At 37.5% G+C, this 26,828-nt stretch overlaps 3 protein-coding genes across 7 annotated transcripts in view; 2 read left to right on the forward strand and 1 right to left on the reverse strand.

The window, feature by feature from the left end:
- The first annotated feature begins 57 nt into the window (after positions 1–57).
- Positions 58–3,402, forward strand: LOC106134383 (uncharacterized). Its single transcript, XM_013334417.2, has 4 exons — positions 58–175; positions 1,415–1,610; positions 2,149–2,366; positions 2,687–3,402. The coding sequence occupies exons 1-4, from the start codon at positions 58–60 to the stop codon at positions 3,400–3,402; spliced, it is 1,248 nt and encodes a 415-aa protein (XP_013189871.2).
- Positions 3,403–5,255: 1,853 nt separating this feature from the next.
- On the forward strand, positions 5,256–8,583 carry LOC106134375 (uncharacterized). Its single transcript, XM_013334405.2, has 4 exons — positions 5,256–5,373; positions 6,320–6,515; positions 7,017–7,234; positions 7,804–8,583. The coding sequence occupies exons 1-4, from the start codon at positions 5,256–5,258 to the stop codon at positions 8,523–8,525; spliced, it is 1,254 nt and encodes a 417-aa protein (XP_013189859.2). The 3' UTR covers positions 8,526–8,583.
- A 5,068-nt stretch (positions 8,584–13,651) lies between these two features.
- The window catches only part of LOC106134576 (Ig-like and fibronectin type-III domain-containing protein 1), a 143,507-nt gene continuing 130,330 nt past the window's right edge, over positions 13,652–26,828 (reverse strand). For all 5 annotated transcript variants that reach the window (XM_060949026.1, XM_013334680.2, XM_013334671.2 and 2 more), the window contains 7 exons: positions 19,265–19,388; positions 18,142–18,343; positions 17,703–17,875; positions 17,222–17,394; positions 16,937–17,023; positions 16,356–16,556; positions 13,652–15,706 (listed from right to left, as the gene is read on the reverse strand). In XM_060949026.1, the coding sequence (XP_060805009.1) occupies positions 16,362–16,556; positions 16,937–17,023; positions 17,222–17,394; positions 17,703–17,875; positions 18,142–18,343; positions 19,265–19,388 (954 nt within the window). In that variant the 3' untranslated portion in view covers positions 13,652–15,706; positions 16,356–16,361. The remainder of the gene's footprint in view (positions 15,707–16,355; positions 16,557–16,936; positions 17,024–17,221; positions 17,395–17,702; positions 17,876–18,141; positions 18,344–19,264; positions 19,389–26,828) is intronic.

A 26,828-nucleotide genomic window follows, 5' to 3' on the forward strand; every position in this document is an offset into this window, starting at 1 on the left:
GTCATATTTTAGCTTGCGTGTTTGTAGGTATAATTTTTTTTAAGAAATCATCAGACAATGTTTTCGAAAATCCGTGAGTTTGGATTGGACCACTGCACCTTACCAAATCTGATAGCAAACTCTTGCGCACTGCTACGATTTCTCTCCTTAAACGTGGATCCAACTTACAAGAAAAGTGAGTATCAATCTTCTATTTTTAAAGGTTCTAAATACGGTAGTCGAAGTTCTCAGATGACTAAAAACATATCTTTCATTAAATTCAAATTCAAATTCAAATTTTTTATTCATTATTACGGGATACTTCATAACTCTTAATAATTGTCATAACTTGTGGTTTCACAACATTGGTTGACGTCAAATAAATTACTTAAAACTAAGTTTACTGCCTCTTCCAAGGCGTCAGTGCAGAAGAAGCGGTAACAAACTGCTTGTAATTAGTAAATTCACTCCCTCTCTCTCTATCATCTCTGCGGGTTCCCGGTCTTACCCTCCACAGGAGTGTTTCGGGGCCCGGGGTCTCTCTCCACTTGGTCCGGTTTTCGGCGTCCTCAGTATTCAGTCCATTGGCTCGCATATCATCTTTTGCGACGTCCAATCAGACGTCATACATACATACATATGGTCACGTTTATATCCCTTGCGGGGTAGACAGAGCCAATAGTCTTGATAAGACTGAATGGCCACGTTCAGCTATTTGGCTTAATGATAGAATTGAGATTCAAGTACTGACAGGTTAGCAACCCTTCGACTAAAAAAGAATCCCAAGTTTCATCAAGCCTATCCCTTAGTCGCCTTTTACGACATCCATCCATCCAATCAGACGCCATTAGTATAATTAATGCTGATACTTGATACTATAAACTTCATTTCTAATAATACATTGTGATAATAATGATGGCTACTCTTAATAAACTTGGCATTCTTGTAGGCGATTGGCTAGCAACCTGACACTATTCGCATCTCAATTCTATCATTAAGCCATTAAGCTGAACGTGCCCTTTCAGTTTCATGACTATTGGCTCTCTCTCCGCTGCAAATGATAAAGACGTGAGTGTGTGAATGAATACAATGTGAGTTTGTCCCGGTCCCAACAACCCTTGGAAATAAATAAATAATTATAAATAAATAAATATATACGGGACAAATTACATAGATCAAGTTAGCCTCGAAGTAAGTTCGAGACTTGTGTTACGAGATACTAACTCAACGATACTATATTTTATAACAAATACTTAAATAGATAAACATCCAAAACCCAGGCCAATCAGAAAAAGCATTTCTCATCATGCCCTGGCCGGGATTAGAACCCGGGACCTCCGGTGTCACAGACAAGCGTACTACCGCTGCGCCACACAGGCCGTCAAAAGAAAATAACATAGAAACTAGAGTTACACCATCAAAACATCTTTTCCAGATATCCCAATCCTCTGCAAACTGTGGACTGTCTTCTTAGCCTTGTGCTACTTATACGTTTATCTCATCTCCATGATCTGGTTCGTCTTCTTCAAATGCGCCGAGAACGGCGACCTCATCAGTGCCACGGTCATGTTCGCTACAGGCATGGCCAGTGAGTTGAGTAACATCAAGCTGTTATACATGTTTGTTTATCGGTAAGTCGTTATTTTTAATAGGACAGATATTAAATTACATACATATATCCCTTGCGGGATAGACCGAGACAGAGTCTTCAAAAACTGAAAGAAAAAAATTTAAGTTTAAGTTAACAGTTTAAATTCGAGCCTCGAAGTAAGTTCGAAACTTGTGTTACGAGGTACTAACTCAACGATACAATATTTTATAACAAATATTTATATAGATAAGCATCCAATACACAGTATAAATATTTCATTTACGGTGAGGGAAAACATCTTGCGGAATCCTGCACATTCTGGCAACTGGATGTGTAAACGTGGATCCAATACGGGTTAGGTTTATCTGTAAAGGTTGCGGAGGTCAGATGGGAGTCGCTTCGTGTAATAACCTGACTCACCCAATCCAAGATCCATGGTCAAAGGAATACCACGGGCTCCTCTCCAGAGAGGTGAGGATGCAACCGGGACTAAAGCCAGTAGAAAGAAGTGTTAACCCATCACCTTGTAAAACTAAAAGTAATTGAGGCGAAATAATTTTTGTATCATATTGTTGCAGGAAATATCTCACAAATATGATATCTGAATATTTGATTCACGACGCTAAGAAAGTATCAAATCACAGATTCATGAGTAATCTGCTGAAAGTGTTGAGGCGTGTTAAGAAAAGAGCCATGATATTTTGGTTAATAATTATGGGTAACGGTGTTGTGTATATGGTGAAACCTTTACTGTTGCCGGGGAGACATTTGATGGAGGATATGGATTATCTATTCGGTAACTCTGTTTTTCTATTGGAAATTTCAGTGCGTTCTGCTTGATGGTAAGCAAGAAGAGGTCTAATACATACATATGATCCGTCTTTATCCCTTACGGGGTAGACAGAGCCAACAGTCTTGAAAAGACTGATAGGCCACGTTCAGCTGTTTGGCTTAATGATAGGTATTGAGATTCAAATAGTGACGGGTTGCTAGCCCATCGCTAAAAAGAAGAATCCCAAGTTTATAAGCTTATCCCTTAGTCGAATGTATTAAGTATGTGAGAAGCGTTTATTTTTATTATAGACGTCATAATTTAATTCACTGTTTACTTTTTAGGTCTAGATCCAATTCTCGAAACACCGAATTATGAAATTGCTTTCTTTCTATCCCTTGGGGCGGTAATTTTCGCTTGTCACGGCACTGCTACCGTATCAACATTCCTCATCATTGTTTCTGGTTACATCGAGGCCCAAATGATAAGTCTCAGCGAAGAATTATTAAACATTTGGGACGATGCTCAGGAGTATTATGAAAACATTATTAACACAGCACCATGCACTGGTAACTCAGAAGATCTTAGGAGAAATAAAGAAATAATTTTAAACAAATATGTAAAAGAACATTTACAAGATATTGTAGCTAATCATGCTGTCTACATCAATTTTCGATTCCAAATAGAAAATGTATTTCGAAGCGCAATAGCTATAGGATTCGGTTTCCTAACTGTATCGTTGATATCAGAATTTTTCGGTGGCATTGAAAATACTTATTTGGTATTGCCATATGCGATGGTGCAAGTGATAATAGACTGTATTATAGGGCAGAAGCTGTCAGATTCGGGCGATGTGTTTCAGAAAGCAGTGTATGAGAGTAAGTGGGAGAACTTCGACGCGACGAATATGAAGACTGTGAAGATGATACTGATGATATCTCAGAAAGGTATGACCCTCAGTGTGGGAGGTCTGAAGCCGCTGAACTACTTTTGTCTCATGAATGTTTTTAGAATGATCTATTCGACTTATGCCGCTCTGACATCGGCCGTAAAACATTAATATCAGATCATATAAAACAACTATAATTCTACTCCAACAGATATGAGAGATCATAATATAAATAATCAATTAAATTTAGAAGTAGTTAAATATTAAGTTACAATAGCTGTAACTATGGTTGAAAATTAATTTAGTGTTATATTAAATTACTGCCGTCTAGAGTAGCAACCGGTAGAGAAGATTACTTTGGAATAAATATAATTGTTTATTGTCAATATATAAATAATATTGTGCGTTATAAAACCAAGTTGTATCTGTTTTTTTAATGTGGATGAAGCGAAAGATGTGTGCAGATATCGTGGCAAGTGATGAGATGTAGTCTCTGCCTACCCCTCCGGGAAAAGGGCGTGATTTTATGTTTGTATGTCTGTATGTTGTATTTGCTTCGGGTCACAATATTTCATCAGTAAGTAATCGGCGCGTAAGATCATTTTTAAATTTGTATGTTATTCCAAAATATTTTTTTTTTAAGTTGTATGAATACCAGTTAAGTAGAACAGTAACATCCTATCTTTATATACTTAGAATATAAACAATAGTGCTCAAATTTTATACATTATATTATTATATTACATACTAGCTTCCGCCCGCGACTCCATCCGCGCGGATGTCGGTCTTCGCGTGGATGGTTTATTTCTCCATTTTGAGTAACTCCGACAATGACATCTTATTACGGCGGCGCTGAATCTACTGCGGGTAACGCAACGTGTGTTCGCGATTCTACAGAAATCTACTATGGATAAAACTGAAAAATTAAGATTAATTTTTTTCAACGTATTTTTCCAGGATAAAAGGTATCCCATTTCATGCCCAGGATAATAAGGTATAATTATACCAAGTTTCATCGAAATCGAACCGTTAGTTTTCACGTGATGCCAGAACATACAGACAGACAAACAGACAAAAATTCTGTTTGACATTGAATTTTTTTTTCAATATTTTCAATGTACAGATTTGACCCTTCTACAGATTTATTATATGTATAGATAATTACGATACAATTAGTGCATATAAATGTCTAAAGGAAGGAGACACCATAATAATGATAACAAAGATTGAACTTTACCAATTTCTCTACGGAAATCTGGGTAAGATTTAGTAATACTTAACTATACCGTGTGGTTCCAGGCACCAATAGAAAAAAATAGAATCACTCAATCTTTTTCCTATGAATGTCATAAGAGGCGACTAAGGGATAGGCTTATTAATTTGTGATTCTTCTTTTAGACAACTGGCTAGCAACCTGTGAATTTCAATTCCATCATTAAGTCAAACAGCTGAACGTGGCCTATCAGTTTTTTCAAGACTGTTGGCTCTGTGTACCCCGTAAAGCATATAGACGTGATTACATGTATGTATGTTAAGTATAACTAAAAAGGTTTTCGACACCTCCCTTCATAAATAAATGCAGGCACGATCATCGATAACTTTGAGCTATATAAATAATTCGTAATTATTTCACTACCCCATCATTAGCTGTTCAATGTGGTCACCATTTTAGAATCGATTTGGCAAATAAAATGTTAGTCATACAAATCAGTTGCGAAGGTGACCTGTATAGTTATGTCATGTTCAGATTCCAATGTTTCAATTGAGAACGAATGCAACTTACTCGTAAAAACATTTGCGAAAAAGGGAACTCAAAGATTTTGCGTGGTAAGTTTGTGATTTTTTATAATACTCGTAGTTAGTTTGAAAAAATATTTTTACTTAACGCCTGAATGAGCGTATGCGTACGTTGTATCTCTCATTTTTTTTAAGGGAACCAATTTAAAGTCAACACTGAGATAACAATATCCTATTTCATGTAAATTTCAAAATCCTGAGTCACATAAACTTCAGGGACAAAGAAAATGTGGTCAAAATTACGCAAGTTCGGTTTAAATGAATGCACATTACGAACGATGGTCGAGAATTCTGCAGTTTTGTTAAGAGTTCTCTCCCTGAACCTTGAACCAGATTATAAGAAAGGTAAGTACAAATTGAAATATAATTATTTCAAAATTTTGTAAACATAAATGACGTCAGGAGAAAAATTATTATGTCTATTTGTTATATTTGTTTAATAAAAGTTGAAGTTCTTTCATTCTTTATTATTTAACTTTGATATTACAAAATAGAGTAGGAGCGCGCTTCGCCATCTTGGGTCTTGGGCAGAGAAGAGAAAGACCACAGACAAACAATAACATAAAATAGAGTGGATCAGACTCGAGTGTTGCCGTATAAATGTACTTATTTCTAACATTATTAACACTTCCAAAGCGGAATTGTAAATGAAGCAAAGAATGGCAAAGACATGACTAAATAACCTGTTAAACTTAGTGGACGAAATATAATCGCTGAGAGTACAACTGGTAACAGGCAAAGAAGAGAGACATCAATAAGTTTTTAACCTAGAGGCGAAAAAAAATTGATAAATAAAGGCAGGTGATAAAAGTGGAAGGGAGGAGAAAGCCTTGAGAGAATACGTGTATTAATTTGATAGTCGAGAGAGAATAAAAGAGTCTTATGTACTTTTAAAATTTAAAAAAAGAGACTTAATAAGCTAATTAAGAAATATGAGGTCTCCAACAATTACAAAAGCGATAAGAATTGATTATTGCAATTTATTTACTAAAAAGCAAATAAAATTCCTTACAATTCCGATTGTTTCTTAGAGCGAATTGCTTACCTTATTCAGATGTGCCATTCCATGGATATCGTTAAAAGACGATTAAGGGATATGCTTATAAACTTGGGATTCTTCTTTTAGGCGATGGGCTAGCAACCTGTCACTATTAAAATCTCAATTCTATCATTAAACCTAACAGCTGAACATGGCCTTCTTTTAAGACTGCTGGCTCTGTCTACCCCGCAAGGGATATAGACGTGATTGTATGAATGAATAAATGATTCAGATCTGCCTCTATGTTTTCAGACATTCCCATAATATTCAACATATTTACGCTCGTCATTTGCATATGCTACTTTTACGTCTACGTATTCTCCATGGTGTGGTTCGTGTTCTTCAAGTGCATGGAGACTGGTGACGTCATCAGCGCCATGATTGTCTTTGCCTTGGGTATTGCCAGTGAGATCTCTACAATCAAGTTTATTTACATGATCATGTATCAGTAAGTATTGAGTTGTTTACTAATTTTGAGGTGGAATTATGAAAGTTAAAATTCAAAATAATCTGAGAGTTTTTTGTAAAAACTTGCCGTTCTTTTTTAGGCGATGGGCTAGCAACCTGTCGCTATTTCAATCTCAATTCTATCATTAAGCCAAATAGCTGAACGTGGCCATTCAGTATTTTCAAGACTGTTGGCTCTGTCTACCCCGCAAGGGATATCGACGTGAACTTATGTATGTATGTATGTTTTTGTAAAACAATTTATCTTATCTAGCTTTGACGCCGACCCTATCTCCTTTTTGGTACTCCACACTTTGTATACAAAATGTCATGGAGGTCGGACGTGAAAGACGGACAAACAAACATACAAATACACTTCAGCATTTAAAATATTAGTAGGTATGGATTTCATCGTAGGTCATTATTTTATTAATTTACAAACATTTCTCCCTATCGGTTTTAAAATGTTTTGAGTTAGTAGCATATAAACCTTTATTTACAGAGAATCTCTTAGGAATATAATAAACAAATTTTTGATCCATGACTCAAAAGGTGATTCAAATTCAAGATTCACAAATAATCAGCACAAGGTTCTGAGACGAGTGAAAAAGAGAGCGATGATATTTTGGATGATGATCATGGGTAATGGAGTGGTGTACGCCATAAAACCTTTGCTGATGCCCGGGAGACATAATATGGAAGATGTGGAATTCCTCTACGGTAAGGGCCATAGGTGTCGTGTGGTTCCCGGCACCAATACAAAAAAGAATAGGACCACTACTTCATCTCTTTCCCACGGATGTTGTAAAAGGCGACTAAGGGATTGGCTTACAAACTGGGTTCTTTTTTAGGCGATGTACTAGCAACATGTCACTATTTGAATCTCAATTCTATCATTAAGCCAAATAGCAGAATGTGGCCATTCAGTCTTTTCAAGACTATTGGCTCGGTCTACCCCACAAGGGATATAGACGTGACCATATGTATGTATGTAAGGGCCATGAATGGCCAAGGTATGTTTTTCATACCTTTATTTATACGTATGTACTACATAGCTAAATACGCTAATTTAGTTACAATCTAGCCTGTGTTGAATATATGGCTGAAAATTAGTAATTTTAAAAACTGCCTCTATTTTTTTTTTAGATTCTTAATCTGTGATTTACAATTGCATCTTCGACCAAATGCGCCACGTTGAATTCTATTTCACATGGCAAAACTATAATTGCAAATTTTTGTTTTTTGGAATACGAACTTGTATCTAAATTTTAGTAATTTCGTTCTTTCAGGTTTGAAACCACTCGCGGCTTCACCAAACTATGAAATCGCATATTTCCTTTCTTTAGGAGGAGTTATATTTACATGTTATGGTACCGCCAATATCTCTGGGTTTTTCATTATCATAACCGGTTACATAGAAGCGCAAATGTTTAGCCTCAGTGAAGAATTGTTGAGCGTTTGGAACGACGCTCAAAATTATTACTATAACAATTTTAATGGTACAGAAACATGTTTTAGAGATGAATCTGAAGATATATTGAAAGAGAAACATAGGATTCTTAATAAATACGTAGAGGAACAGTTACATTACATTATTGATTATCACACGACTAATATAAATTTTCTCAATCAAATTGAAAATGTGTTTTGTAGTGCTATAGCCATAGAATTTGGTTTGCTTATAATATCTCTTATAGCTGAATTCTTGGGAGGATTAGAGAACACGTACTTGCTGGTGCCTTATGCTTTAGTCCAAGTGACAATGGACTGTATTACGGGGCAGAAGCTTCTAGATTCAAGTATTATGTTCGAAAGAGCAGTGTACGAGAGCAAGTGGGAGAACTTTGATATGACGAATATGAAGACAGTATTGATGATGTTGGTGAATTCTCAGAAGGGGGTCGCGATAAGTGCCGGTGGGTTGGTGAAGCTGAGTTTCATATGTCTCATGTCTGTTGGTCGGATGATCTATCAGACATATACGGCATTGAGATCAGCAGTGAACCGTTGATTTAAACGATAATCTTCTTTAATAGTTAAGGAAAAAGGCTTTGTTTTGCTCAAAGTAACAATTCAAAATTGTTGGTTGGTAAAATTTCACGTATGTAAACTGTGAAAATAAATTAACCTGACAAAATACTAAAATACATGGACTAGTTCTTCATACTTTAAAGTTGATGCCATCGCCTATAGGAGAAATCCCAAGTGAACTTTAGGTGGTTTTTGTTAATTTTCACTTCACAAGAAATGAAATTAAAGTAAACTGACAAAACTATATGATAACTGATGGAAACTAATGAAGAAATGAAACTTTGTTTTATTTTAAGTTACGCTTAGTTCTTAATTACAATAAATTATCCATGCGCACATGTTTGTTTTTCTTTTCTCTCAGGTCAATTTGGAAGGATTTGATAATCATATCAATGCGTTTATGCCACCATAGTCCCCAAGGGTCCAGTGTAATCATGTACAGGTCGACAGGAACCTTTTCAATATTCCTAAGTCAGCAAAACTGAAATTGAACATGATACCTTCTGAAAATGTCTGCGAATTTTTTGAGAAAATTGTCATACATTTTTTTCATACACTAGATTTTGCTCGTTACTTTGCTCAGAAAGAAACTTACTCACGTACTTTGTGTTCCAAATTTCATGAAAATCTATTTAAATTTCTTCTTTATGAAAAAAATGTATTTTATTACATAGGTATCATAAGAAGTAGGTACTAAAAAAATTTGCTTGTTATTAGAATATCATCAACATAACTCAATTAGTGTAACCTGGCTGGTAGGTAATAAACAAACGGGTCGGAGACAAAGCCAGCTCCCCGTGGTACGCCCGCACTGTACAAATTAAACTGGCCAGTTTCCACCTGACTGGAGCCGGGAACTGCTTTGTGGGTGCTATAGTTGAAGAGACAGACATCATCTTACAATTTTGTCTAGTTTTTTTGCTTCTATGAGAACTTCTTACAAAATAACCTGTGTCGCTTTAGAAAGTCAGCTTTGTGTGTGACGTTTAGGTAAATCGTCGCAGGCAAGAGTAATGAGAGATACCTACTTTAAAAATCCATAGATTAACTCCAACCTTTATTAGGGCTAGTTTCACAAATTTAATGAAGGCGTGAGTTTAACTATAGAAAGACATGAGATCCAGCAATAAGTCGCCAGAGGATATCAAGCTACTTAACTTGGTGACAGCTAAAGTAGTCCAAAGGCGAGGCCGGGGCTCGCTTACTGGTTGGAATTGAAAAATTATTTTTGCATTGAATAGACCATTTATCGAGGAAGGCTTTAGGCTATTTAACATCACGCTGCAACAATAAGAAGCAAAGAAATAATGGAATATGTGAAAAAAAAAACGGGGAAAATTATTCATCCTTGTGGGCAAATTCAATGATGCCCAAAATAACTATAACACGCGGACGAAGTCACGGGCACAGCTAGTGACAGATAAAAAGTAAAAAATTCCTACTAGCTCCTGGCCTACATGCACTAGTACAACAGAGACGGATCACTTTGAGCAATTTGGAGCGCGTTGTAGACCTGTCATTTGGTTAACTCCAATCAGCTGTGTTTCGTCGGTCACGCTGGAACAGTTTGCGACCTTTGACATGATGCGGTCAAGTTTGTTCATTGATATTATGTAGGTATATAGAATAGAATAGGTTTATTTTCAAAATTGGATACAAGGTATCATTTATTCACTTAAATCTAATTATAAAGCTTAAATCCATTCTATCATAATGTAACGTAACTTCCTTGGATAAGCTGAAGTAACGGTTTTGTTTTCCCTCTGGACCCCCGTCCTATGAAACTTCTCTCATTACAAGTTACCTATTTTATTCGATAACGATTATTAATCTATGACGCAAAAAAGAATGGTCATGAGTTTGTCGCTATTCTTTTTGGTTTAATTTTGTAGTGTCTGTTTGTAATTGACCTTTTAGTTCTTAGTTTACTTTTGTAGCTTACGTCTGGAGAGTAGATCGATTTTGATGTGCTTTTTAATGACGTTCCGAGTGTCTCATACCAACCCACAGTCACTGTTGTGATTTGATGATGTGTCTTCTGATTTTGGTACTCTAGTCACCTTTTACGATATATCTATATCTATACATATAATAAATCTGTAGAAAGGTCAATTCTGTACATTGAAAATATTGAAAAAATAAATAGCAGGGGGTGTTACTGGATCGATAGCAAACACAAAAATGTGATTAAAAAATTTTTTGTCTGTCTGTCTGTATGTTCAGGCATCACGTGAAAACTAACGGTTCGATTTTGATGAAACTTGGTATAATTATACCTTATTATCCTGGGCGTAAAATAGGATACTTTTTATCCCGAAAAAATACGAAGGAAAAAAAATCTTAATTTTTCAGTTTATCCATAGAACCGCGAACACACGTTGCGTTACCCGCAGTGGATTTAGCGCCGTAACCTGTAGCGCCTAAAGTCGGCTTTGGCTTGAACCGTTTGCTGCACAAGCGGGCCGCTACTAATTACTATGAAAAAAATACTACATAGCTACATTTATTCCCATCAAGCTGAAAATGAGTATAATTATTTAAAACACAATCAAAAGCATTATTTCAAAATTCCCCATGATTCCGGTTTAAGGAAAAAAATTTACTCACGGTCAAAGGTAAAAAATGGGTATCGCAATTTTCTTTAAAACGGTAAGTTTTTCAAATTGGAAAATTACGTCAGACATAAATTGTAGATCATAAAGTTATCTATAAAAAAGGTATCAATATTTTTTTTCAACAAAGCTACCGTTTCTGTGATATAACGATGCAAAAAGTTGCAAGCGTCATAATATGCATCCGTTTCCTTGCCACCTCTGAGGTAGTGTACAAGCGCGTTTTTTTTAACATTTTTATTATTAAACTTGAAAAAGTCTGAAATAGGTTAGAATAAACACGTGTTTTCACTGCAGTGGCACTCAAGACTAACTTTCGCATTTATTATTTAAAAAAAAATAGATTAACCCTAAGTGAAGAAAATCATCTTAGGACAATAATAGAGATTACAATTATCAAATTCAATGCAATAATCAAATTAAAACTAAAACTACTTATAAAAAGAAAGAAAAAAGATGACTACAAACTAAAATTTAATTTATAAATTGTACAGTCCTTGCATAGCATCAACATGCGGGAATGTGCCTAGAAGGCTGGCAGCATTGCCAATTCGAATGGCAATGCTGATTCTCCGAGCCAGATAATTTCCAGCCCTCCGGTCAAGAGATACCTCAATTAGCTTTTTCGACAATTGTCGGAAAAGCTGATGGGCAGATAGGCCCCCCGGTCCCAGAGTTTCTACCCCAAAAGGTTCAAAAGTATAGATATTACCGATACCTACATACATACATAAAATCACGCCTCTTTCCCGGAGGGGTAGGCGGAGACTACCTCTTTCCACTTGCCACGATCCCTGCATACTTCCTTTGCTTCATCTACATTCATAACTCTCTTCATGCAAGCTCGGCGGTTTCGGATACTTTTGACCTGACCCTTTACCAGGACGTCCTTAATTTGATCAAGATATGTTCGTCTACCGTCGTCTACCCCGACCTTTCCCTCAGATGGTTCGGTCATCTGGAGAGTGTCTCCATGTATATCTGCTTAGTCAAACTGTTTTCAATCATCCTCTCCACATGACCGAACCATCTCAACATACCCTTTTCTATTCCTGTAACTACATCTTCTTTCACATCACAACATTCTTATCACACTGTTCCTTATCCGGTCACTCAATTTCACACCCAACATACTCCTTAACGCTCTCATTTCCACTGCATTTATTCTGCTTTCGTGCTTCTTTTGCCATACCCAACTTTCACTCCCATACATTAATGTCGGGACCAACACGCCCCTGTGCACAGCCAGTCGAGCCTTTTTGGATAGTTTCTGACTGCTCATAAAGGCATGCAAAGCTCCATTCACCATGTTCCCCGCGTTCACTCTCCTTTCAATATCACTATCACACTTGCCATCTGATGTAAACTTTGATCCCGATAACTACATATTTGCGCCTTTTGAGGTTTTTTGCCTCATTTGAAGCAGAACGGCCTTAGATTTAGTAACCTGAAGATGAGACGGCGCAAGTGTGTCGACACAAGTAGCATCCCACACCAAAGGCCGCCCCAATCTCCAGGGTACTAAAGTCATACCATCCGGTCTCTTGGCATCATCTCGAGCCAGACCGTTTGGTTCTAGAACGGCTGGAACATGGATGGTGGCAAGAGCACGGAGGATTATATCATTTAGGGCGGCATGGCGAACTAAGCGGCCGGCACTCCTAGGGCATGAGAGGCCGTGGTGTCCATAGCCGACAACGGTATCCCCGCAAGGACAACTATTATTAAAGACTAACGGTATTTCATGTGTTGAGCATTCTGAGATAAAGCAGCTATACGACCCTAGCCACACAATTAAACAGAGAGACAGATGTTGTCTCAAGGTTTCACTACAGTATAAATGAAGGGACTGGGTTTCATTACACTTATGTATATTTTATATTTTGAATTCAAGTTAAAATTACCGACAGAACAATATTTTTACTTATATTACTGCTACATAGAGTATATACGAGACGTGCTTATGCATATTATGACGCTTGCAACTTTTTGCATCGTAATATCTCAGAAACGGTAGCTTTGTTGAAAAAAAATATTGATTCCTTTTTATAGATATCTTTATGATCTACAATCTATGTCTGAGGTAATTTTCCTATAAAACTTACCGTTTTGAAGAAAATCGTGAAAATCCCATTTTCTTACCTTTGACCTTGGGTAATTTTTTTCCTTAAACCGGAATCATGGGGAATTTTGAAATAATGCTTTTGATTGTGTTTTAAACAATTATACTCATTTTCAGCTTGATGGGAATTAATGTAGCTTCATTCCTATTTTTTGGTCTAAATTGACCGGACTTAAAATAAAATGGAGAAATAAACCATCTACGCGAAGACCGACATCCGCGCGGACGGAGTCGCGGGGGAAAGCTAGTATAGAAATAAGGGAGTAAGTAATTAGTAGATCACATTCCTTTACTCGTGATTTTATTTTGTTACAAAAATAAAATTACAAAACGAAAACTGAAAAGGAACGAATAAAACAAAACGCATCGTATTTATCTTTTTATTTAATTTTTTTTATCAATATTATTTACAAATCTAATCACATCCGCTCTTAACTAAATTATATTAGTACAATATAGAGACCTTTACTCATCACATCTTCATTTTCTGAGCAAAACCAATTTTATTCATCAAAACCAACAATTATTGCTTCTAAAGGAAACGTCACTGAATCATCCATCAATGCTTTATTTATTACTTTAATTTTTCGAGACTGCTGGCTCTGTCTACCCCGTAAGGGATAAAGACGTGACTACATGTATGTATGATCTCATTTAATTACACTTCAAGTTTCTACCCCGAGTTTTGGTCTAGACTTTTTCAAAATTCCATCCGCAGCAAATTAGTCTACACTTTTACAACTACCAATGCCAAATTTCAATGCATACTTAATATCTCTATGTTTCAGATGTGCATTGATAGATGTGTCAGCCAATTTTCCCTTATATATAATAGACAATATGAGATTCAATCATTTTTTTTTCGACATACTACATAATATACTTATTCGTACATCATTTGATACGGAAATTGATATGCCTAACAACAAACTTTAGTCAGTTTATTAATACAATTGTAACCCGTTTCGCTGAAATGATATACTATGAGGAACCGCATCCAATTCTCCGCAGCATTGCACGCGCGAAAAGCTATCGCCGTTTCGACTTTTATAATGTTTTGAAACGGGACAGCGATAGTTATTCGCGCGATAGAAACGGCGTCGCGCGTGCTATACTACGGCGGCCGGGGGCATATCGCTTTTTGAAATCTCTATGACTTTACAGATTTCTATATCATATTATAAAGGTGAAAGTGTGTTTGTTTGTAAGTCTTTCCCGACAAAACCACAAAATTTAGTATACTACATAACAGTGTGGAGTTCGGATAAGGACATAGGGTAATTCTAACGCGGGCGGAGCCGTGTACGATAGCTAGTATATCATAAAGTTTTAAATGAATATCTAATATTCCAAAATATAAGAAAACTATTTGGAAGTACCGAATTAAGAACATTCTAGACGCGGTCTCCTCGACATTTGGTATACTTAATAAGATTCTAAACTGTAAATGGAATGTGCGTTTTATTTACACTAGGTACATTTTTACAGACCAAAAGGTAACTGTTACTATACTACTTCATATATTGAAGGCACATTTTTTTAAAGGATGACCTAATTTATCAATTAAAATCAGGAGCTACAGGGAATAACTTAATCTACAACACCCTTTTTATTGCGTTGGGGGTCAAGTCATTCATTAGTTGTTTTCGGTCACATAGGAGAAGATAGCTAGATACTTAAGCAAGAAGAATTCATTTCTCAATTAATATTATGCCTTTTTTTAAGCAATTATCTTTAATATATATTTTTTAAATTCAAACTACCTTCATTTTTTTACGTAGTATTTTGTTCATATTGCACGCATCTGTCATACAATTTTTTAAATAAAATCGCAAATTTTATGAAACTGTCATAAGCGTTACGAAAAAGGACTAAAATATGCGCGCACGCACTTCCAAACGGTCGATCATAAAAAGTCAATAGAAGAATACCTAAGTCGGCGAATCCTATCCTGACCGAAACCAAATGAACCAAGATCTCCCAACTATATTTACATGAAATGACAAGTACTGAAGTCATTATTTTTGGTTAAAATCACATCAAGTATGTTACTGTTAAACATATTTTTTTTATACATATTTTCTACACTCTGCTATGGCCGCGTATCCATTTAGTTGCATTTAATTACTACTGTACATAATTTATCGTAGAAATATATACATTCTCTAGAAATCTCGCTCGCTTATTTCAAATCATGGATACGACGAAAAAAACCGAGTTATATACTTAACTATTGAGAACGTTTAGGAAATTAAACTACACTTATATTTGAATGGAATTATTCGCGGGTGCGAGCGAGAGGAAAATACTGTGTGTGAGCGCTGAATGCGCTATATAAGGACCGTGCGTGGCCGCGACCGCTCAGAACCGCGGCGCCACGCGCGGCGACGACAGCCGCGGGGTACGCAGCGGGGAGCGGCGCGCCACCTATGTAAAACATATATTAATTTCACAAAAGTAAAACAAAATTTTAAACATAGGAGAGTGTGCACTGGAATTATATAATTTTATACCTCCTGCGCCATCCAAATGCGTGGACAGGGATTCCACCCGTATATAACCATGGTCGATATAGTCATCGCATCTTGCGATTACCCGAATCTTTCATCATGCGAACGGCTGTGATTTGGAATTCCCTCCTCCCTGGCACATACAACTGGGGGATTTTCAAGGCAAGAGTGAATAGGCATTATTTGAGCTTGCGTGCATCACCTTAGGCCTGATCTTGAATATCACCGGGAAGATTAAGGGCAAACGCAATTAATTATTATTATTAAAAAAATGGTCCTAGTATGATGTTATATTGACTTAAGACATTGAGATCTTGTCCCATCATAATAGGCTTGTTGAGAAAACTCCAACCTCTGAAGAAAAGTGGCCTAGGCTGCAACTCGGATTATGCAAAGATTACAATTCATTCATTTGTCAGACATTATGAAACATGTTCAACATCCCAGAGATTCAATCAAAGCTAAAACTGCTGATAAAGATTCCCCGATCATTTGTCCTTCGGGACAGAAAATGTGATTGATCAATTTCGAATAAACAGGATCCCCTTAAAACAAAAGTTAATTACCTCGGGCTATGGCTTCAGTCTCTTGAAGCCGGCGCCATCCTGACCGAGCTTCAACTCCTCATACAGCGTAGGGTCAACCTCCCGTGCTGCTGGTATGGCTGTGCCGGGATTCTGGAGAGTCTCCTGTCTCCACGCTGAACTGTTTGACACTCCATTCGCTACTCCGTTACCACCATTCGCGTTGCCGTTTGGTACGGATCCCTGGTAAAAATATAAAACTGAGTCAAAATCGTTAACAGAATAACTGTGCATACTGAAATTGTTATTTATATATGTAATATAATATATGTAATGCCTCAATATTTGAGTAACTTGTTTTGGAGAATGATTTAATATGAAAAACAACGACTAGTGCAGAAAAAAGTCTAAAGTGGTGGTAGGACATTAACTAATTCCGATATCTTACTACATAAAGCAATTACTTCATTTTTGTCGTAAAGTAAGTGTTCCCTTTCATGAAATGAAGAAAGCCAAACTAAAACTTACATGACATCTGCAACGAATCCAAAGCCTTAAAGTTTATTTCTTAGAATGACATTAGAATGAAAGATAACAGAATTAAGAATTGACTTATAACTTACATTGCCAACAACGGTATCGGGGTTGGGTTCCCTTAGGTAACTAGGATTTTCAAATGCCACACCACCTTGTGCTTTTAAGCGGAGATTCTGAAAGGAAGTAATCATTATGTTTTTAATCACCTACATGTATTTACTTGTACTAAATGACCAATGTCAATAATATCGTCTAGATATCCAAATTAAAAATATATTTTTGAACATATTTTTATCGATTGTGATTGTATTTGCTTGTCTGTAGAAGATTTTGATCCATATTATCAAATACAGTTCCAAAATATAAGTCACCTTTCTATGTCTATAATAAAATCCGGCTGCCAAAAGTATAGCCGCGACTAGAATACAAGCCACGGCGAGACCCACGGCAGAGGCAGTTCCAGACGATGTCACAGGAGCAGCCGCTGCACCGGTTTCTTGACCAGCCGTTGTGAATGTTATAGGATCACTGAGTGACGATGTGCCTGTTGAAAAGAACAATTCGAGTCATACACGTGAAGAGAGTATTGAAGGAACAAAAATAAGTGACCAGCTTGACCAAGAAATGAATAAACATAATGATAATGTTTTGATGTTATACAATACTCTTTATATATTTTAACTTGGTTGTAAGTACATTGTTTTCCCATTATGTTTTTAATTATTTTGTTTACTTTGATAAAGTCATAAATATTATTGACGTACGGAGACTTCTTTCTCATAAAATTATGGGAAAGAAAATATTTTTGGACTTTATCCAGTGACTTGAGACACAAAAGTACATAAAACTCACCAAGATCGTTGGCCGCTTTAACGACACACTCATATCGGACGTCGTTTTGTAGGCCTGTTAGCACCACGCTGGTCTCGCTAGTGTCCAGTTTCTCTGGCACTTTGGCACCTAACGCCCGCCAGAATACTCGGTAAAGGTAGACCGTTTGTGGGTTTTTGATTGGTGGCTCCCAACTGTGGAAATTAGGTTATTTTAAAATTGGAACGCATGCGAGAACCAAGTTTATATATTCTTCGATTTACAAAACGTATGTAGTTAATTTCGTGTGTTTTTAATTTAAAGTTGATGACTCAGATAAGATTTGATAATGATATGGTAGATGAATGAGGTAGCTCGATCGATCGATGGAGAAAGATGGTAAGCTGGATGTTCCAGCGCCCACGACCATCAATAATGCGGGAAGTCTAGCGAGAGAAACCTAACAGAAATTAAAAGATACCTCAAAAGTACAGAATGCGGCGTAGGCGCAACATGGGCCTTCAAGTTCCTCGGTTGACCGGGCAACCTTGCTCCAGAGTCTCTGAAGCAGGCCAGTGCTCGTTTTGCGTGGGTGTAGGTACAAGACCGGGAGACGGTTCCACCACGGCACAACTCGAGGCAGTTGCGAGGTACTCCCCAGGAAGCGCAGCAACTTCGGTGATCTTAAAAAAAAGAGAAGAAAAGAAAATTAGTTAAAAAACGAGTCAGTTTAACACGAGACTATTCAGTCAAACAAAACATTTTAACGGCTTACTATTTAAGAAGTTTCTTCATAACATGATTCTTACTTTCAGCAATAAAAAATATGGCAGGTCGATTCTAAAAAGGTGTCCTTATAAGAAGATTTCCCTTCTCATTAAGTCTGATTCATCAATATAATAATAACAATTTCTGTGGCATACTACAGACTGTTTTAGAAATTAGCTAACTCAAAGAAAATTTTCAGTTATCGTATTAATCATTTAACACGAATGAATTGATCTACTAGGAAAAGTGTACAATTATAGGAAAGCGGCAGTTCGCTTGTCTGTGACAACGGAAGCCCCGGGTTCAAATCCCGGCTAGGGCATGATAAGAAACGAACTTTCTCTGATTGTCCTGGGTCTTGGATGTTTAGTTATATCAGTTTTTATAGTAAAACATAGTATCGTTGGGTTAGTATCACGTAACACAATTTTCGAACTTACTTCGAGGCTAACTCAATCCGTGTAATCTGTCCCGTATATATTTATTTATTTATTTATTGTCCTGTGTCTTGGATGTTTAGTTATATAAGTTTGTATAATAAAATATAGTATCGTTAGATAAGTATCACGTAACACAATTTTCGTACTTACTTCGAGGCTAACTCAATCCCTGTAATCTGTCCCGTATATATTATTTACTAGCGACCCGCCCCGGCTTCGCACGGGTGCAAAATTATAAATGTTATTATACATAAAAACCTTCCTCTTGAATCACTCAACCTGTTACAAAAAACCGCATCAAAATCCGTTGCGTAATTTTAAAGATTTAAGCATACAGACAAACAGACTAAAATAGCGACTTTGTTTTATACTATGTAGTGATTTTTTAATATATACCTGATCCATCAGCAGCACACTTCATCAGCTTGTCGAAGTCATTCAGGCACTCTGGTCTGTCCATGATATTGTCCATGTCGATGTGGAAACTGCACGCATCTATACATGCCGAGGTCACGTTCATCTGAGAAAAAACGAGTTGGACTAGTCTGTAATAATCACAATCATTATTCCTTGAATATGGTTACATACATACATATCATCTAGGGTTGCCATCTCTAAAATTTGGAAAACCGGACAAGACGCGCGAAAACCCCGGATTTTAGAGTGCGAAAGCCGGACATGTCAACAAGATCTTTTAAACATATACAATGCAATAAAAGACATTTGAAAATGTCATAAATCACTTTTTTTATTTATTCATTATTTTTTAACAACACAGAATTATATTACAATTTGTTACAAATTGTTTATATAAATCAGCTTTTTTAACGGTGAATATACTTGGTTCGTCGGTTGATCGTGGTGGGCGAGTATAGGGCGTGTCTCGCGAGCGGCCCAAATTTTTTTTTTTTTTAAATTTTTTAAAACCCGGTCTACAAATGAAACCTTCCCCGGACGCTCCCCGGATGCCCTCTAAACTAGGACAAATCCGGGGAAACCCGGACGGATGGCAACCCTAATATCATCACGTCTATATCCCTTACGGGGTAGACAGAGCCAACAGTCTTGAAAAGACTGAAAGGCCACGTTCAGCTATTTGGCTTAATGATAGAATTGAGATTCAAATAGTGACAGGTTGCTAGCCTGTCGCCTAAAAAAAGAATCCCAGAGTTTGTAAGCCTATCCCTTAGTCGCCTTTTACGACATCCATGGGAAAGAGATGGAGTGGTCCTATTCTTCTTTTTATTGGTGCCGGGAACCACACGGCACTATAGAGGTGCAATATGGTTACAATAGAGGAATTTCCTGCCGTTGTTTTCCTTCACCGTTAAATCATCGGTTAGTATTCAAACTGATGTACATAGGATGTTTATCTATATGTATAACTTTTTATTATATGCTAAGAACCGTTATTCGAGACCCATAGAGTGAGATAGCAACACCTTCGTGCTCTTTCAACAGCCCCAAAGTGCCCCCTCCACCCACTTCCGGTCACCTATCTCGTTCTTTCGGAGTGGAGGGGGGGCCTCGCTTGCCAGTGCGCGCAGGAGCGCTGTCTCCTCACATTGGCATCGACTTTCGTCGAAGCAACACCCCATAAATAAAACAGCGTTGCTGTTCGAAAAAATTAATTAATAAATCAATAAGTTGTTATTGTGTATGTCTGCGGAAGACTTACAAAACTGCCTACAAAAGGCATCGCCTGCGGAAGGTAATTCCCTAAAGTTTCCTACAGAAGGAATCTTTATGATGAATAAGTCACCAGATAAAGACGAACGGAATCGGCGGGAGCGGTCCACAAGTTCCAGCAGTACTAGTTCATCGTCAAGCTCATCTAGTTCCGACCGGTTACGTTCCCGCCATAAGGCGCGAACACGTGGTCATAAAAGAACACATAGCGGTGGGGATCGCAGGTTAGACATATTAACATCTCAAGTAAGTGATATATTGAATTATATTAGGCAGACCGATTCTACTTTTGCCAAAAAACAACGTAGGTCTATCAGTGATTCAGATTCTAACGATTCTAACATTTCATTTCATCCTACCGACAATTTAAAAAGTTCTCTTTTTGCCGACGAGCCCCTCGTCAACAAACCGCGACCAAGTAAAACTTTCGAATTTAACGTTAACACTAATCTCAAAGAACCTAACGTAGAAAATGCATTAGAGAACCGATTAAATCTTCTGAATAAACTGCATCACTTTAATACGAACGAGTGGGATCGCGTTCGATACGTAGAAACCGAGAAAAAGTATTTGGCAAAACCTGGTTTTTACGAGATTGATGTTAACACTGAGGTTCGATACTTTGATCCTAATTCTAGCTGGCTAAAGTCATTAGATAGGTCATTGGGCGCCATGACTCATGCACTTATCCAGCAAAATGAGAACTTAAAAAAAATAATCTACAAGAGCTCATAGAATGGTCATCATTACCCGGTCGTAACTTAGATGCAAATACGTTATTTGATAAAATTAATTCCCTTTTTTCCGACAAATCGGCCTATGTAAAAGTGTCCGAAGATATTTTACAATTAGTTTGTGGGAGGCGTGCTGACGTCATACAAAAGCGACGCGACAGTGTTCTTTCAAGCATTAAAGATCGTTTTATAAAAGAAGACATTAGAAAGATACCTCCCACAAACTCACAATTATTTAATCCAGATATGTTAAGCTCCTTTTTGCAGAAAGTTGGGGGTACTAATAAAATTTTTGTGTCAAACAAACGCTCTGCAGAAGAGCCAATCATGTCTATGCGGAATAGAACAGATTATTCTCAAAACAAACGATCGCAGAGATCGTTCAATAGACAGGAGCAAAATCTTGATAATGTACCCTCAACTTCGACTGGTTATCGCGGTTTATCGACAAAGACCGGTAAATATCAAAACAGCAAGGCGAATAAAAGTGGGACGAATTCGAAGCACTGTACCAACACTAAGAAATCAACTGAGAATTCAAACCGTCGGTACAGTAATTTTCGTAAATGACTATATACAAGACGACTTTTACGGTGGGCGTTTGAAAGATTTTATTCATGTTTGGCGTCATTTCAACGCTCCAGATTACATCATAAAAGTAATATCGAGTTATCGAATCCCCTTTTTAGTTCTACCCCCATTAATAGCACCAAACATGTTAAGAAAATTTCAGACACCCAACTGTGCTGCAATGACAAAACAGATTTCAGATTTGAAAAAACAAAAGGTTTTGGTACCAAAGCTAAACGATTACCTAGCACAATTCAAATTTCGCCTTATAAACGTTCAGAGGATTCCAGACTTCTTACAAGAAGGAGACTGGACCGTGAAGATCGATTTATCTCAGGCATACTTTCACCTGGCGGTCGCCGAAGCCGATCAACGGTATCTGAGAGTTCTATACGAAACGGATTCAGGAAACATCGGCTCCTTCAGATGACCAGTCTCCCCTTCGGGCTGTCATCAGCACCCAAAGTATTCTCGACTGTATCCAACTGGGTAGCCCAGCTCTTGCGCGAAAGAGGCTTAAGGCTCATAGTCTATCTCGACGACTATCTGATAGTCCATCAAAACCGAGAAATTTTGATAGAGCATGCTGCAGAAGCTGTTCGAATACTGACCCTGCTCGGATGGACGATCAATTACAAGAAATCTGTGCTCGTCCCGACCAAATGTATAAACTACCTAGGTGTAACATGGAATCTCAGCCAGAATTCCAAGTACCTGCCCAAGGACAAAGTGTCGAAAATCAAAAACAAAATACTTTATTTGTTAGACACCAATCAATGGAATTTCAAAGATTCCCAGAGGGTACTAGGCATGCTTAACTTTGCAGCGTTCGTCGTGCCCAGAGGTCGTCTTCACTGCCGCCCCATACAGAAGGCCAGCATACGACTTTCGAAAATTCAGCCACAAACAAAGTGGCCATTAGAAATTTCAGTTCAAGACGAACTGAAATGGTGGTTAACTGCAGTAGAATCAGGCACTCCTATTCACTGCCAGAGGGCTGCACATTTTTTGACAACCGATGCCTCCGGCTCAGGTTGGGGGGCTGTGCTAGATGGAAAAAATGTAAGTGGTGTCTGGCAGAACAGTCAGATAAGTGCCAACTTATACTACAATTAATTAACTACAGCTGACATTTCTTTCAGATTGCTGTGCCAACAGCAATCTGAAAGAAATGTCAGCTGTCACACAGACATTAAAGATGTTCAACCGCTACGGTCGACCACAAATCGATTTATTCGCTTCCGCGAACGCACACGTGCTTGCTTGTTACGCATCGCGCAATTACGAAGACTCGAGCGCAATATTTCACGACGCGTTCAGCAGAAAATGGAACTTTTAACTTGCTTGGGTGTTTCCACCGCCCCATCTTGTTCCCCGGGTCCTAGCACATATGAGCCAGGCGAAGGGAATGTACATCATAATAGCCCCGCGTTGGCACAAAGTATATTGGCGTCCGGATCTCAAGAGCAGGGCTGTGCGAGCGCCGTTCACTATCACCAACCTACAGCACAGGCTGACGGATACACGGACTCGGCTCCCACCGCCTCGTGTGGCCGAGATCTGTCTCGAGGCTTGGTTGGTGAAGGGTGGAGCAATCAACTGACAGGTTGGTCTCATGACGAAATTCAATTGCTTAACACTAGCTTGAGAGCATCAACAAACAAAATGTACCAGTCTGTCTGGTCCAAATGGGAAGTTTGGTGTAGGGCTAATAATATTAACAGCCTACAACCCAACGGAGCCCAGCTAGCTAGATACTTAGCACATTTGCATATACGCTTGAATTTGTCATATAAAACCATTTTAGTTCATAAATCCTGTATTTCTACACTGTCTGTTCCTAGACAAGAACCACTTAGCGCAAATGTTATTGTGAAGCGTATTCTTAAGGCTATTTCAGTCGCTAATGCTGACAAAAAGCAAAGTAAACCAGCAATCTGGGATCCCAGAATTGTAATTGAATGGTTAATTACACACTCCCCTGATCTAAATTCATTATTTGTATTATCTCAGCGCACAGCTTTGATACTTTTGCTTGCATCTAGTTACATATTGATGAACAGCATTATGAAGATCAATCTGATGTTATTGTGTTTCACCCAGTATTCGGCTCTAAGACTGACAATTATGTGCACAGGCAGTCTTCATGGCGTCTCAAACAAACTGAGAATTACAATATCTGTTCTGTTTTTCATGTAAAAAGACTGATAGAAATTTCTCGAGCAAGGCGTACTGAAGAAATGACTGAACTGTTCATTTCATGTAATGGAAATATTAAGGCTGCCTCTCGGACTATGATTGAAGGCTGGGTCAAGAGGATTCTTCGCTCGGCGGGAGTTGAAGCTAGTCCAGGGAGTACGCGCAGTGCTTCAGCCTCGTTAAACTGGATGGACAATTGTAATATTGATGAGATAATGCAAAAAGGAAACTGGCGTGTTCCTAATACCTTTGCATGTTATTATTCAAAAGAGATACGTGAACCCCAGAATGGGTTCAACTTGTCAAAGTATTTTGATGCTTTATAACCTGATTTTATGACTTTTATATTATCATATTACTAACTGGAAAATAACTTTAACTTTTATTTAATTTTTTATTTTCAATTCTTGCTTATAAGAATTCTATACATTTAAAGAAAAATACATACATATATATATTTCATTCATTATTTGTCGCAGCAAATACCATTGATTAGGTATATTTTCTATAAGAAGAAAAACTGATTAGCAGATGTCTTCTTTTTATTGCCATTGCATATTTCAATGACTATTCCATACTGACCTTCATCACACATTGGCTTATTATTTTTCGCTTGCCACCAGGCGATAACAAACACATCTCACTCTATAGGTCTCGAATAACGGTTCTTAGCATATAATATACCTGTTTTACCTGAAATTAAAACAGTTATTATATGCGGTAACCTTATTCGAGACCTATAGTTTAAATTCTGCCTGCTGGCTTATTTTAACATACTTAAGTGAGATGCAATGTGAGGAGACAGCGCTCCTGCGCGCACTGGCAAGCGAGGCCCCCCCTCCACTCCGAAAGAACGAGATAGGTGACCGGAAGTGGGTGGAGGGGGCACTTTGGGGCTGTTGAAAGAGCACGAAGGTGTTGCTATCTCACTCTATAGGTCTCGAATAAGGTTACCGCATATAATAACTGTTTTAATTTCAGGTAAAACAGGTATATTACTAAATATAAAATAGTTGAGTTGGTATCTCGTAACACAAGTTTCGAACTTACTTTGAAGCTAACTCAATCTGTGTAATCTGTCCCGTATATACATGCATACATATAATCAGGTCTATATCCCTTGCGGGGTAGACAGAGCCAACAGTCTTTAACAGCCTTCAGCTGTTTGGCTTAATGATAAAATTGAGATGATGGTTGTCGTAAAAGATGACAAAAGGATAGGTTTATAAACTTGGGATTATTTTTAAGGCGATGGGCTAGCAACCTAGGGTCGGAATTCGAACCCGTGCCCTTTTGCGTCGCACGAATTTCACCCTTTCCGATTCGACCAACGACGCACACAATGTTCCAGCTCAAAATGTTTTGATCCCAATTAATTAGTTGATTATGAAACTGGAAATTTACTCTCATAAAGTGAAACCCGTCCTCGGGTCCAATTTAGCAAAGAGCTGAATTTAAAATTAACAGTCGTTGTTTTGTGAAACGAAACGGTTCATTAAAAGGGTTTTAGGAGTCTCCGAGATAGGTACGCGAATGTCGTTTGAGGCGAGACGGAACTTGTCATCGGAGCAACTTTAATTTTGAAATTAAAATAAACGTTTGTTGAATACTAAATATAATAATACGCTTACTAAATATTAGCAGCATTCGTTCAGTTGTTTTTTTTTATGTTAAGAGTAGCAAATACACACAGGTACTTACAAACTTTCGAATTTATGATATTAGTAGGATGGATATTAGGACACTTTCAAAGTATTTTATTAAGAAGTCGACATACATACATACGTACATATGGTCACGTCTATACCCCTTTTGGGGTAGACAGAGCCAACAGTCTTGGAAAGACTGATAGGCCACGTTCAACTGTTTGGCTTTAAGATAGAATTGAGATTCAAATAGTGTCCCAATTAATCCTAAGTTTGTAAGCCTATCCCTTAGCCGCCTTTTACGACATCCATGGGAAAGAGATGGAGTGGTCCTATTCTTTTTTGTATTGGTGCCGGGAACCACACGGAATTCTTTTGTAAAGAGTAACAAATACATACACATGTACTTACAAACTTTTGCATTTACGATATTAGTAGGAAGGTTATTAGGGACACTTTCAAAGTATTTTATTAAGAAATTGAGACGTGGCAAATTTAAATATCCATCTTCCTAATTCACAGTAAAATTCAAATTCAAAATTTTTATTCATTATTATAGGATATTTCATATCGCTTAATCATTGTCAAATTTTTTGGTTTCACAACATTGTAGTCGTCGACCGTACATTCAAAATCTTTTTTAAGTCTGCTTAAAATTATATATTTCCACTATTTTTATACCTGTTTGCTTAACGTAAGCCATGGTAAGATATAGTATGTCCACCTTAGTTTTTTCAAATGCATTGTTTATGTTCAGTCTCAAATTTTACTCGTAATCAAATCAGCAATTTTTTTTAATACATACATACATACATATGGTCACGTCTATATCCCTTGCGGGGTAGACAGAGCTAATAGTCTTGAAAAGACTGAATGGCCACGTTCAGCTATTTGACTTAATGACAGAATTGAGATTCAAATAGTGACAGGTTGCTAACCCATCACCTAAAAAAGAATCCCAAGTTTGTAAGCCTATCCCTTAGTCGCCTTTTACGACATCCATGGGAAAGAGATGAAATGGTCCTATTCTTTTTTGTATTGGTGCCGGGAACCACACGGCAATTTTTTTAATAGCGCCCAAAATTCTCGCGGGAACGACTATTAGAGCAATTAGGAGAAACC

The sequence above is a fragment of the Amyelois transitella genome, chromosome 17 (genome assembly GCF_032362555.1).
Source record: "Amyelois transitella isolate CPQ chromosome 17, ilAmyTran1.1, whole genome shotgun sequence".
NCBI lineage: Eukaryota > Metazoa > Arthropoda > Insecta > Lepidoptera > Pyralidae > Amyelois > Amyelois transitella.

Coding starts and splice junctions, on each gene's coding strand:
- LOC106134383 (XM_013334417.2), top strand. CDS start 58: ATGTTTTCGAAAATCCGTGAGTTTGGATTGGACCACTGCACCTTACCA. Junction 1,611..2,148: donor TTATACATGTTTGTTTATCG/GTAAGTCGTTAT, acceptor ATATTGTTGCAG/GAAATATCTCACAAATATGA. Junction 2,367..2,686: donor GGATATGGATTATCTATTCG/GTAACTCTGTTT, acceptor TTTACTTTTTAG/GTCTAGATCCAATTCTCGAA.
- LOC106134375 (XM_013334405.2), top strand. CDS start 5,256: ATGTGGTCAAAATTACGCAAGTTCGGTTTAAATGAATGCACATTACGA. Junction 6,516..7,016: donor ATTTACATGATCATGTATCA/GTAAGTATTGAG, acceptor CTTTATTTACAG/AGAATCTCTTAGGAATATAA. Junction 7,235..7,803: donor AGATGTGGAATTCCTCTACG/GTAAGGGCCATA, acceptor TCGTTCTTTCAG/GTTTGAAACCACTCGCGGCT.